This window comes from Nothobranchius furzeri, chromosome 16 (assembly GCF_043380555.1).
Source record: "Nothobranchius furzeri strain GRZ-AD chromosome 16, NfurGRZ-RIMD1, whole genome shotgun sequence".
Lineage (NCBI taxonomy): Eukaryota > Metazoa > Chordata > Actinopteri > Cyprinodontiformes > Nothobranchiidae > Nothobranchius > Nothobranchius furzeri.
The window spans coordinates 53,514,088-53,528,903 of NC_091756.1; the positions used below are offsets into that span (position 1 = coordinate 53,514,088).

Genomic DNA, 14,816 nt, shown 5'->3' on the forward strand with positions numbered 1-14,816 from the left:
TATTAAGATATAATTTAAGATATGTATATATAATTATAATGTTTTGTTCTTATGAAGCGCCACGTGGTTTTTATCTTGAGAGGTGCTATATAAAAATAGTTTCTTCTTTAATTATAATCAGCAATATAAATTTGTCTTGCTGTCACGTCCCTCGCTCTGGGCTCTTTGTGTTTGTTCCTGTTTTAAAAAGTTTTCAGTTGAGCAGCAGTAGTTTTGTTGAACATGAGGGTTCAACTGTGGCTGAAGAGTTAGGAGTTGCAGGTTCAAACCCAGGCCCCACGTGTGACAGTCATTGTGTCCTCCTTGGATAAGACATGTTGCCCTCCTTTCTTGCTGTTGGTGGTCGGAGGGTCTGGTGTTACGTCTGTACTACAGCTTCGCTTCTGTCAGTGCGTCCCAGGACAGCTGCAGCTACATTGTGGCTCATTACCAACAGTGTGTGAATATGTGTGTGTGTCTAAATGGATGTACTGTATAACACTTTGAAGTCCTGTAACTTAGAAAAGCAAAATGCGGGCTGTTTACCAGCCTCGCTGATTGAAGACCTGAGTTAATCTCAGCAGGATGCTGACAGGACACACGTGACTGAATTTTCTAACACTGCTGGTGAGCTGAGTGAGCGCTGTGACACGATGGTGGGTTTGAATTAGAGCCGAACAATCAGAACTCCACCTGATGTTTTGGATTTCCAACAGATGATTTGCAAGCAAAAAGAAATGAGTTTCTTTGATTAAAAAGTAAAACAGGGGAAAATAAAAGATGGGGGATAAAATGTTCAGTGGTGTAACACACACACACACACACACACACACACACACACACACACACACACACACACACACACACACACACACACACACACACACGCGTACAAAACCAAACCTGAAACCTTCAAGACAGTGAAACACTGGAGGGTGTTTCAGATTAGGGCATTTTAAACCCATCATGCAGGATTACATTTCATCTGCTTTTAGTAAATTACAAAAAAATTATGTTACCCTGAGAGGTTAAAGTTTTTGCACTGACACAGAACCACTTATTGTAATTTGGCTTAATGCATGACTTTGCAGATTTGCGTTGAGACAATATCACGTTACCATGACGCAAAGTGACACTGGAGACCTGATCAGGACTAATCTGTGTGGAGTTTATCCCATAGTGTCAGAACGATCAGGATCAGACTTCTGAATGTGATCAGTAAAATGTCTCAGATATGATCTGCTGCACATCAGAGCATCACTGCTGCAGGCCTGGAGCTTCGTAATCAGGACCAGACCTGCACTGACTCAGAGTGTTCAGGGTCACCTCAGAACTGCACCTGAGAGCAGCAGGCTGTGCTCACAGCAACGTCAGTAATAACATGAGCCTCTGTTAGCCACCTCAATCCTATTCACATTGAAATATTAAAGGTTTGTATAATAAAAAGTAATTTTTAGTGTTTTATGAGTACCATGTAACATTTATTAAAAAACAGGAGTGGGTGTAGTTTGAAACAAATCTGCAAAAAGTAAAGTTATAAATATACATTTGCAACATTCTCTAGTAGGAACAAATACCTGTTGTTCTCTAGGGAAAAAAAGCTTCGGTGATGACAGGATTTGGAGTCTTATTTCCTGATATTTTCGGATTGGACAACAGCAATGCGACTCTGCCAGTGACTCCGTTCGCTCTGTGACACTGATGTTTTATCTCCACAAATAACTCAAGCTTGGAAGAGTTCTGCTGTGAGGTGGAGTTTTTAATGCTAACGGTTAGCTTTTACTAGTTGAGATGTTCTCAGCTGTTTCCTGGATGCTAAACCAACAACAGCCTTCCCCATTGTGAGTCAAGATGGGTGAGTCCATGAATGTTAAGTGACAGTGTGACATAGATCTGTCAGGCTTTTCAAATCCTAGAGTTTCACTGTCTATTTTCTATCAGAAACTAATGCAGGCGATCGGTGTATGAGACTGTTTTCTTTTTCAGCCTGCATGAAAACCTTAGAGTGATTGATCAAATCAGAAATAATAATTATAGGGCTCGTCATCCCTGCCTCAGAGTCCTGTTCCGCCCACATATCAATTTTGAAAATTGCAACATTCATAGGCGTTGCCTGGAGGACCGAGAGGGCGGAGCCGCGGCAGTGACAAAGACGGATGGGTAACGAGACGAAGCTGGCTTTTTTCACTCTGAGCAGTCATTATAAATGAAGGACGTTTCACCCCCTCCTTACGCAGACAATCGAGAAGAAAGGGACAAAGTCTCTTTGGAGGAGACAAGCGGACCTGGGGTCTCAAACATTGCGTAGAATCCTTAATAAAACCGTACTTAAGCTCAGCAAAAAAAAATGTACTTACGCCAAGTAGGTTTGTGATCTATCAAACATGGAGTACGCACAGCTGCAAGCAATCTCCGCTTCATAATTCAGAAACTATCTAGAAAGGTTCTCAGCTGCTTTTTAGTCACATCCCGCTCTCACCACGCCCACTTACTGCCATAAATAGTCAATGCAAAGTGCCTTGTGGATCTCGTGCATATACATAAGCCGGCAGTTGCAGCGCTCCACCAATGATGATGGCGGCCATAGATCAAGGCAGATCAAGGAAGCGCAATTTCACAGAAGCAGAAATTGAGGTACTTGTGGGTGAGGTGGAGAAATGAAAGGAAGTGCTTTTGCAAAACAAATAAGAGAAAATCCACGGAGTGGCACAGCGTTGCTGAAGCCGTCAATGTTGTGAATTTTTCAGAGAGATCTGTGGTGGATATTACAAAAATGGTCCAATCGGAATTCGATCCCCAGACTCCAGGGTGAAAGTCACACACGCTAACCAGTCACCCAAAGGGAGATCTCCATTGTCCAAGTAGCCAGTGTGTGTGATCAATTGGGTCACAGTGACAGGACACACTGTCACAGACGCATGACATTCTGTCTCAATCTGTCCCCCCGTCTGTATTCTGCGCTTCAGGCTTTGTGTGTGTGTGCGAGCGCGCATGTGTGTGTGCATGTGGGGGGTCTTGTTCTGTGTGAAAACGAAGCAGTACAAGTGATAATGCTGCAGGATTTCATAATTGTATCCTTCTCAGCAGCAGCACTGCAGGTGCTCTCCATGTCCAACATGTGCGTAAGCCAGGTCCTTATTCAACTTAAAGTTGCGCACATTTTCCCGCTACATTTTCTTTCATAAATCCCAAAGTTTGCATGGAAAGTTGCTTACACAGTTTTCCGACCCCGTTTTGTGCATAAGCAAGCTTGATAAATGAGGCCCCTCAGCCTTTTTTCTTTGAGCTTGTGAGTTGCCTGAAACCACCGGAGCCGACCCAACAGAACCAGCTCTGAATGGTAAGTAGCCGTTAGCCATAGCATTAGATTAGCTGCAGGGTTCGGCCCCACTGCCTTAGAGAGCTATTATTCAGCATGTTTTAGAGGTTTATCTGTTTCAACACCTTATTTTAATCAGCCTCTAATAGCTGAGCTGATGAACAGCTAATCTAACACGTTAAAGCAGGAAAACCACTGAAACATGTCGATAGCAGCTTTCTAGGACTCGGTCCACCTACCTTGGGCTTGTCTGCTGCAGAGAAAGTTATAAAAAAAACCCATGAGAAAATTCTGTAATGTGTTAATTTATGTTACACAATCACAAACATCCACCTAAAATTGCCCTGATTTCATTATTTACTGATACCAGCTGTTCTCTTGGTCGTAGGTGATCCTCTGTTGGTGTCATCAGGATCAGGAGCTTCCAGAGAATGTGCCTTTGATTGATTCCTTCCTCCTTTAAACAGTTATTTGTTATATTAATTAAATAAATCTCAATTTATATATTTCCTGTTTTTGTTCATGCCCATAAATAATTAAACATGCTTGAATTTAAAATGAGCTTTTAACAGTGAGGTGCTAATTTGATTCATCACAATAGAGCTAGTTAAACGTTCAACAATGTGATAATTCAATAAATGTAATTTATAAATATCCATTAAAATATAAAATTGGAATTAAAATGAGACATTTGGCAGCACAAAGAACTTGTCAAACACAATATTTAGTATAATAATTGTAGGCAGACAGGAGACAGAGCTGATGGTAGTTCTCAGTCAGAGGATGGCAGAAGGCTTTCCAGGAACAGATGTGGTGTTGTCTCTTCTTTCTCTATTCTGCCTGATGAACTGATAGGTTACAGGTGTGTGAGGACATCCTCATGCTATCATAACCAGATGATGGCAGGAGTTATCAGGTGATAGCCAGTCTAATGACAAGATGCAGAAAGACAACAAATCCAGTGTACAATAATAACAACAATAATAATCTGTGGTGTTGCTCACCTTATTTGCTCTTATAGAATCTTGACATGTGCCTGCCTCATGGTGTAGCATCCATATTTAGCTGAGTGTCCTACAATAATGCAGGTTATTTGTTAATTTACTTCTGATAGCAAAAAACTAAATATTTAATGTAAAAGTTGTTTACCAGGTGAATCAGCTCACACGTCACCAAGTGTCACAGGGCCAGAATCAGTAGTCTCCTTCATGATGTAATCTAGCTCCAAGCTCAGCTATTAGCTAAATTGCGTGAACCAGGTCCACGTCTCTCTTACTTTGCATTTATAAATATAGTAAATATAGCTGGAAAATTACAGGTAGAGAACAGTCTTTAGAAGTTGTTAAAAGTAATTATTTATCTTACTCACCTCAGATTGGGCCCAAAATCTCCGGTTTGGGCAAGCGGCAGTCAGCGGGATCCGGCTAATTACTGGAACAGCTTGAACTAATTTGTGAAACGCTCTCCAAACCAGCATAACCCAGTTTAAACTCCATAAAGTTGGTGAAAGAGTCACATGTAAAAAATACTAAAATACAAAATCTAACAGCCAAGCTACTGGAACTAAATTATCATAATACTAGAAGCTTTGCTGGGACCCTGACTTAATGCTAATGCTAACTACAGCTAAGCTACAGCATAAACACTCACTTGCGGCTAATCTGAGTCCACTGCTACAAGCCTGGCGGAGACCACAATGCTTTTATAACCAACAGCCACAGAGGTCTGACTCCTGTTATGTTTCTTGGGACAGTTTCATCCATTGGTCGAGTCAGATTTCAAACTGCTGTTGTAAATTTGTGTAGAATAATTTTGAGCTGAAGAGGATGCTGGACTGAAGGTTTTAGGCAGAAATTTAAGTTTTTAAAGAAAATGCACCAAAATACAAAAATAACAACTACACATGCCTACAACACTATAATACACTTATTTAAACGAGTTATAAGCAAAAAAATAAAATAAAAAGATTTTGGTGTGACTTGCGCTTTAAACTTTTTCTCAGTAAACCACACCTTTAAAGCATTCAATAACTAAATACTAATGTATACACATTACCACCTAGTGGTCATTTTGTAGTTTTACACTTGCTTTAATTTCAAACACTTGTTTAAAAATTGATGTACAAGTTCACATTTAATGTGAGATTTATAAAATTGAGAGGGATTATTTTAGAATAATCCCAAAATTATGTGAAAAAAAAGAACTAGAATAAAAAATTAAGTTTATGTATTTGAAAGAATTAAGAATCAAGTCTTAAAATAAAAAAAAACTTCAATAACTTTTTATTGGAAATCTTAAACATATAACTCAAGTATAAAGAAATTAAAGTACAGCAGTTTCAAATGTCAAACTGATCATAAAAAAAGGTTAACTAATTAAAATCTTTGATGGGTCCAGAGTTTTTACTTAATTTCAGCAGCACTACTGAGATGTTTAAATACAGCAGCATGTTATAAAAATCTGGCATGAAGAAAAAGAGACAATTAGGTCTTAGTTTTTTCTCAGAAACGAGGAGTGAATACCTGATGGTGGTGAAAACGGTCTGTCAGAAACACAGATCTGCTCTCAGTGAAATGTCACGTCTTTTTTAGACGTCGGATCTCCATCTTGAGGTAAGCTTTTAGACTTTCATCTAGAACACTCTCCTCAACAGCAGCGAGTGCTCTGTCGCCTCCATTCTGATAATACTTCAGCAGCTGCTCCGCATATTCAATCCAAACGCAGTTATGGCAGCCGCTCATGCAGCAGTGGGTGGGTGGAGGTGGAGGGCCCTGATCAGGAGACTGAGGAGAGGATCTGTCCCTCAGCGCTGAGGCAGCTGGCTCCTCAGATGAGCTTTTGAGAACAGGAGGAGAAGATTCTGGTCCAGTGTTCACAAAGCGGTGAAGACGATGCCTCCACAGCTACAACACAGAGACAGAACTTGTTAGACCTTGTGTAGCAAGAAGACAAAGGAGAAGTTCATTTATATGATGATAACGGTGTTGTGAGTGAGTCAGTGCGCCCCAGGGCAGCTGTGGCTACATCGTAGCTCATCCCCACCAGTGTGTGAATGTGTGTGTGAATGGGTGAATGACTGATTGTGTTGTAAAGCGCCTTTTAGGGGTTCCAGGACTCTAGATTGCGCTATAACAAATACAGGCCATTTACCATTTTGTTTACTTTTTGAACACAGAAGTTTTGTGAAACAGGAAAAGTTAAACGTTGAAGCTATGGATTCCTATTCTGTCGTTTGGTTTTGTAAAAGTTTGTATTTCATAAAAGAAAAACAAAAAACGAAGCAGAGTAAGTTCAGACACATTTGCTATCTGGGATAACTAATAATTAGTTTGTTAGTATTTAACTAGTTTGGTCATCTTTTCATGTTGGCCTTCATTTGTAAAACCCTATTATAAGATAAATAAGACGTAATGTAAACATTTACTTCATTAAAAATGATTTCCTGAACAAAAACAAATAAATCAACTGGCTTAACTAAACTGTTAGCTTAGCTAGCTTAGCAACCAACCTTGTGTAAAGACACCGACCAGGTCGCGGGTTTGACGCCCACAAATGACATCTCCTGGGCGGAAGGGTTGATCGGCTACGTGTCCGTAAGATTCATCTCATTCTGACTGACTGACTACTAATCCTTCCTTCTCCAGTTGTATCATCCACAGACATCTTGATGTCTATGGCATCATCCACCATTAGCGTTACAAGGATAGTTGCGTCACTTCTGAATTTCAACTTTGACCTTTGTGCGTAGTTGTAAACAAAAACATTGATTGGACGAAAGAAAAGCACACAACCAATGCCATGGCAGTCTGTCACGAAATAACCAATGGTGGATGGGGAATGGTTTGTGGGCGGACGAGCTGCGGTTCTGTTATTTGACCACGAGATGTCAGTATTTTACATATATGTTTTTAAAAACGTCAACGAATGTTCCATCGTCCCCCAAATATAAAATTCACTTTGGAAAGCCTTAAACTACATTTAATTGTCTTTCTAGATCTCATTTTACAAAAGTATGCATGTTTTTCTACTACATAATATAACACTTACACACAATACAGGCAGACGTAAACGTTCTCTGAAGTAATACAACAAATGAACTAAAACTTTCCAGCTTGGTTTTAATGATAAACATTAACAGGTCATGCCATCAACAGCTGATAATCTCTGTTCCGTTTCACAAACAACCACAATGCTTGGAGATGGTCTGCTGTGGTGGAGAATCATATTTACAATTTTACACACTTTGTCATAATTTATCTACTGTCTCTATAGAAACAGTAAAAATACATTTACATGTCACTCAGCAACACCTATGAGTTGGCTTTGTGAGCTACTGATGGCAGCTTGAAAGTTGTGTTGTGAAAGCCATGTGTTATATTTGCAAAATATATTTAAATCAAGTTCATATTATTGCCTGCATGTTCCTTTTTAAACACCAAACATGCTGTATTTATCTAGGAAAATAACAGCATGAGCTGCTTTTTAAAAGCACTCAAATTTTCATTCCATTCTTCCATTTTCTAAATATGTTGATAATCTAAAATATTATTTTCACATCCTTTTAGAAGGAAATTGTGCTGTCACAAAAAAGTTTATTATTGTGCAACTTTGCAAGAAATAACAACAAAACCAACTAAATCTCTAAATTTAAGGAAAAACAAAATAGGTAAAAACACAAACAAACAAAACAAAACAAACAAACATCCATCCATCCACTTTTAGCTGCTTATCCGGCTTCGGGTCATGGGGGCAGCAGCCTAAGCAGGGAGGCCCAGACTTCCCTCTCCCCAGCTACATGGGCAAGCTCTTCTGGAGGAATCTTATGGCATTCCCTGGCCAGCTGAGAGACATAGTCCCTCCAGCATGTCCTGGGTCTTCCTTTAGGCCTCCTCCCAGTTGCACGTGCTCGGAAAACCTCACCAGGGAGGCGTCCAGGAGGCACCCTAATCAGGCATCCTCTTGATGTGGAGGAGCAGCAGGTCTACTCCGAGCCCCTCCCGGATGACCGAGCATCTCACCCTATCTCTAAGGGAGAGCCCAGACACCCCGCAGAGAAAACTCATTTTGGCCGTGTGTATCCGCGTTCTCATTCTTTTTGCCACTACCCAAAGCTTGTGACCATAGGTGAGGGTAGGAACGTAGATCGACCGCTAAATCAAGAGCTCTGCCTCTTCACCATGACACACTGGAACAACTCCCGCATCACTGCAGACGCATCACTGCAGACGCAGCACCTATCCGCCTGTCGATCTCGCGATCCATCTTTGCCTCACCTGTGAACAAGACCCTGAGATACTTAAACTCCTCCACTTGGGGCAGGACCTCGTCCCTGACCCGGAGAACAAACAAATCAAACAAAAATACAGACAAATAAACTGACATAAATAAAAAAATAAAAAAATAGTAACACAACTTTAGTTTGTTAATCATACAGACACTTTTATCCAAAGTAACTTACAAGCTAACCTGACATGCATGTTAGATCTGTGAGAGGAAACCAGAGTACCTGGAGAAAACCCTCACATGCATGAGGAGAACATGCTAACTCCACACAGCCAGGCTGCAGCTGGGATCCATTTCTAACCTTCTTGCTGTGAGGCAACAGTGCTGCCAACTGTAGCACCATGCAGCTGCAGCAAACGTCTCTACAAGAGAATAAAAATGACCAGAGACTAAAACTAAAACACAGAATTACAGTTTTACCACAAGTACCCCAAATGGCAAACCAATCTGAGAAAACTCACAACAGAGACTTTTAACAATAAAATAGTTAAAATGATAAACACGCATTACAAATGACAACAAGGAGACGGCATGAAAATAATTCGAATTAAGTCAATTTTGAAAAAGCAAAAAAAAAAAAAAAACAACATCGTAGAAGCAATGAGACCAAAAATAGCAAAGAAGCACTCTAAAATCAAATAATAAAATAAATTCTACTTGATCGCAACTAAAAACATCCAGATGACAGAAACTCTTGAGGTGGGTTAGGATGTGTTGCACCTAAAACTTAAGACCAAGCCCATCTTTTCTACTTAATCTGATTTCATATTTGTCCTAAAAGCTTTGTGTTTTTCAGACTTAGGTTTAGTCCCTCTGCCCTGAAAAGGTTTTAGAGCTGCAGCAAACTGAGTTTATCAAGAACCTGATCTCTGATGTGGTTTTATTTGAGTGTCTGTGAGGTAATGATGACAGCCTCATTAAGGGTTTGACTCATCTAGCGATGCATGAATAGGTGTGTATGTGTGTGTGTGTTTTCACTGAGAGGAGACTTTCCTCCGGTGTTCAGTGTTTGGGGTCTGTATCCATGGCAACGTGATGTGGAAATGCAGCCGCTGCTTGGCACCAGATGTCAGGAGTCCAATCAGCCGTGTGAGTTCAGCAGAAATCCCCTGAGATCAAATCCATAGGAGACCCACTACACACACACACACACACACACACACACACACACACACGCACACACACACACACGCACGCATGCACACGCACATGGAAAGACAAGCTAACTTCAAACTGCACCTTTAAAACAAACACACCCTTTAACAAACTCAGTGATTCAGATTTATAGTCTGACTCACAAAGGCTTTTATTACAGTACGGGTCATGTTTCTCCACAGATAGAAAACCACTGCAACTGACTCATTTCTCTTAATAACAGGTCATCATTAAAGAGACAGTCGTTTGATTGATCCAAAGATAAACATGGAGTCATTCCATCACAGTGGTTTTTGGATGAAATCTTTGAAATTTAAAATACATTCTCAGACAACATCATGACTGTTGAAAAAGACAAAATATGAACAAACAGTTTGTGATTGTGATCACAGTTTGTGAAGAATCACAAACAGCACAGGTAAGATGGGAAAGTGAGTCAGGGCAATGTTAAAAACAGAAACTTCACATGGTAAAAATCTCAATAAATGCACGAAGACAAAATAACCACAACACACCCAATATGACACAAAGTAGCACTGAAATTAAAAGGTAAGAAAGCAACAAAACACTGCACAACTGACCACTAGGAAACACAACAAAAACATTATACCAAAAACAACGAGCTCTCAAAATGACTCTGTGTCAAGTCTTTGTATGTTTAATCACAATACAATCACCATCATCAACAACAACAACAACAACAACAATAATGATAATATTACATTGGATGACCTAGAATAGACCACAGGGAGACACAGCAATGCACATGAACTGAAAATTATCATAAACGTAATAAACACAGGCAGAAAACTCCAAAACACTTTAAAAGTGAACTGATGTTAAAAACCAACTGCCACCTCTACGCCAGCCTGGTTCTGGTCCTTTTCCTCTCGTTTTTTTTTTCTGTTTCCTGTTCAACACACAGGTCTGTTTATGTTTCTGTCTGCTTCTGACAGGCTTTAGATCAGTTATCTGACCCCCAGGGACTTCCCAGAAAACATGTGAGCACAGTGTGTTTATGTCAACAACATCAGAACACAAACAGGATGATTTTATACTGTTTCTGTATGAGGAAAGGCTCTAAAACTGTCAGAGATCCTGATGTAAACTGCACCCAGATCAGATCTGACTGCAGTCTTACTCAGAGGCTCAGACCTGAACTCCCAAAAGACCTCGCTGTTCAACATTCCAGCTTTGAATTTAAAATCTTCATTGTTTTTAAAAAACATGTTGATTTCATAGGCCACTGCTGGGATTTGATCCTGCGACCTCCCCACTACGAAGCAACAGTGCTGCCAAATGTTTCAGGTATCCCAACAAAACAAAGATCAGAATTCCAGAAATGTTTCAGCTCAGCCATGAAATGCTTGTGTCGGCGTTGCTGGGACACAGGAGGGAAATCAGGCTTAATCTGATGGTTTAAGAACAAAACACACCAAAGACACTAAATAATTATCTTGACAAAGGATAGAGAGACGGAGGGACAGATAGACTGGGTGGGCTGATGACTGGAGGTGGACCAGGTGAGTCTTTTGTGAGATGAGAGGTGGTGGTTGATCAGTGAACAGGCGACTGGGAACTCGACAGCAGGCATCAATGATGGAGTCTCAGAAATCAACTTATGTAAACAGGAACAGGAAACACTTTAAAAACTCCAAACCATCACAATCTCACCTCATAATTTCACTAGAGCCCCATAGGTCTGTTTAAACCTGCTTAAACCTCAGATTAAAAGGTAAATCAGAGCCAAAGCAACATCTGTGTTTTTGAGTCTGTGAGGATGAGCTGCAAGGACATATTGTGGTGCTCAGGTGTCCCTCTGATGGACTCACAGCTGCAGCTTTGTCCTGAGGACACAAAGGACGCTCTGTTTGGACCTACGAGCAGATGACAAGTGAGTGTCACACCTCGACCGGCAACGTGCACCAATCAGCGTAAGTGCGTTAGAGTCTGAGAGCTGCAGGAAACACAAGCTAGCTTACAGAGAATCCAAGAGAAGTACATTTGATGTTGCTCAGAAATCCCTGAAAGAGGGCTTGTTTCGTTCACAGCATTTACTGTTACAAAGGAAAAAAACCTGCATTAATTATTCAGTCCTGTTCCTTCTAATCTTATTGGATGCTTCAAACAGTCCATCGGCTAATGATTCTAGTGATTCTCTCCTCAGAAGAAAAGCTTCTCCCTCAGAGTAAAGGTTGGTAGTGAAACAAGCATAACAGCCACGGAGGAAATGTTTAATTAGAGCTGAGCTGTGGGACAAGCCTCCTCAGGAGAAACACGGCAGGAAAACTGAACTAAAAGCAAAAATAATCACTATTCAAATGCAGCAATGCTCAGGGACAAACCTAAATCAGCAGCAACTGTGAGGAGTTACTTCTTGTTTTTATTTAAAAATGCGTATCCGTGATTTGTCAGCTGAAAAATCTTCTTGCTTTTGTGAAGATGTGAAATTTTAAAGTCAGGAGTTGCTTTAGTCGCGTTCTCTCTGATTTTATTGCAACATCTGAACTCAAACCTCGGAGAAAATCCTGCTGCCGGTTAATAAGAAGTAATTCCACACATGTGCCTCGCTTAGCATGAACGTGACTTCTTAGTCTGAACTTGTAACCATAGAGTGTGTGTGACTGGACTGTATGTTTACCCTGCTGGTAAATCATTCTTCTGCAGGGGGTCACGTGATGATTGATTGAGTAACTGCAGAAGAAGGGACCTGAATGCATGGTGTGTTCCTGCGGTGGTGGTTCAGCTGGGTCGTACCTGTGTGCAGCAGCAGAGGAATGTGAGCCTGTTAACGAACAGCAGGCTCAGAGATCACAGCTTCAATATAAACATGCATCAGGTGGTGGAACTGTAAAGGTGTTGCTGCTGCTGCTGGAGCTTATGCAGAAATGTGTGTGTGTGTGTGTCCTTGTTAGCAGGGAGGTAGGTGTTATTTTGAGGTCTGTAAAGTTCCAGAGTCTCATTCTGAAACAAGTCTGTCAGTCAGGACTTTGAGAAACACGGTGGAGAACAGGAACACCGATGCTCAGCAGAAATTCCACACAAAAACATCCGGTGTGTTAAAACGTTCTGATAAAGTTTATTCAAGGAATTTATTTAACACGTATGACGGGAATACAAGTAAATAAACACAATCTATTTAGCTGTAAGCTGATTTGTAGTGGAGGGAGAAGTGACTGAAAGAAGCAGCCGGAAAGTCGAGTCCTAATGAGATGAGTTCAGGTCAAATCCATGAATTCTGAGCTCTCTGAAGCTTTCAGTGTGTGTGCATCTATTTTAATCTCACTTTCAACAATCTCCTTAGCAAAGTTATCTGAAATCAAGCGTCCACTCCAGTCTGCACATCTTCTTATTCATGTGACTCATTCTGTTTCAGGTTAAACTGGTGCAGATGCACAAGTTATACATGCTTCATCTGTTCTCAGTTACCCGCAGAGGAACAGGAGGAAATGATAAAAACTATATCAGTCAGACTCTGTGAGGACAAAGTGGGAGATTTTCCAGGGAAAATATAGGGAAAGGGGCGGGAAAGAGGGGTAAAATAGGGAATTTTCCAGCCAAAACAGGACAATGGACAGGTTTGCAAGTAGCAGAGAGACTCGTGTGAAACACAACAGAATGGGACGTGACACCCTTGTTGCTTAACTAGATGACATGACAATGCTGCTTTGCTACTGCTGGCTAACACAGTCATTTGCTAATTAGAGAATTTGAAAAAAAAAAAAACTAATCTAATTAAAAGTACACACCTTTCTCCTCTGCATCTCTCACTTGTTTAATTTCTCTCAAAACGGCACCCCTGGTGGCTTCTGCTGCTGCATCCTCCTCAGTTGTTTAGCCATTCACCCCATCGACATGTAAAACATCTGTTAACGTGAGGCCAAGGCCCAGGCTGAGGCCTTTCTCTAGAGCTAGCTCTGAATCTCTAGAATAAACTACTTCTGTAAATGGATTATTTTGTAGCTGGTGTTTGCAATAACTGATAAAAGACAGTGAACTAACGGTCAGTGTGTGTTTAGATATGCAGCGTTGTGTTGCGATTTTAGCTTTTTTGTTAAAGATGGGGTTGCACTCTGCAGCTCAGATAAATGACACAGGCACTAAGGCAAACTGAAGGTTAATGTTTAAACTGGTCATTTGACTTTCTGAGGCAGAAACTGTGTGTCATCTAACGATGCTGCTTTTCATTCTGTGCAAACAGCTCGTCACAGTCCGTGTTGACTGATATTAAGTACACAGCTGAAGCTCCTTTCTACTGTGCTTTATTTGCAGGTCTTGATTGCTTCGTGTTTGCACTGCTTACTGCTTACTGTGATGGATGCCTGCTCTATCAGCAGGATGCATGCAGCAGTTTCCAGCATCAATTAGTCTACAGTGAGATGTCTCACACAACCAAGCACTGTTGCTCCAGGAACAATCATTGTTTAACCTCTTGCAGCAGCGGAGACCCAAAGGCTTCTAGAAACAGATTCAGTGTGGTTTTCAGGCAATCATTCAAGTTTTACACTTGAATTATCAAACAGAAGAACCACAAAGCAAAGTGTTTACTCAAGATGCAGTTCGGCTCAGTAAACCAAAACTGAATGGCAGATGGTTGATCCCAGAAAAGCCGTTTACACTAGTGGATTCTGAAGTCTGCCTGTAGGAGTCCAGAACAACAGCTTTTCTGATGGTCTTCCTCTGCTTATCTTGGTTGGAGCAGCCTTAAGTTCAGGCCGTTCTCTCCCCAGCTCCCACCCGCTCCTCCTGTTTATCCAGACCAGTTCAGAGATTTAATCCCTATGGTGCAGGGGCACCAACCTTTGTGAAGGTGAGCGCTACTGAGCCATATGATGAGCTACCAGCTAAATAACCAAAGGGTTATTTTCACAAATCTAGACACTTGAACTACAATAGAACATAGTTTATATTTATAATAAACACATTTTTATGTCTTTTAAAAACATTGTCATTTCTATCAAAATTACCGTATTTTCCGGACTATAAGCCGCTACTTTTTCCCCACGCTTTGAACCACGCGGCTTATAATGAGGTGCGGCTTTACTGAAGATTTTCCTTCACCTGCCAGGGGGCGCTTTAG

At 40.9% G+C, this 14,816-nt stretch overlaps 1 protein-coding gene across 1 annotated transcript; it reads right to left on the reverse strand.

Moving 5' to 3' along the window:
- Positions 1-5,551: 5,551 nt before the first annotated feature.
- oxld1 (oxidoreductase-like domain containing 1) lies at positions 5,552-7,032 on the reverse strand. The gene is made up of 2 exons (XM_015962146.3): positions 6,807-7,032; positions 5,552-6,201 (listed from the first exon to the last, which is right to left on the reverse strand). The coding sequence occupies exons 1-2, from the start codon at positions 6,855-6,857 to the stop codon at positions 5,875-5,877; spliced, it is 378 nt and encodes a 125-aa protein (XP_015817632.3). The 5' UTR covers positions 6,858-7,032; the 3' UTR covers positions 5,552-5,874.
- Between the last annotated feature and the right edge of the window lie 7,784 nt (positions 7,033-14,816).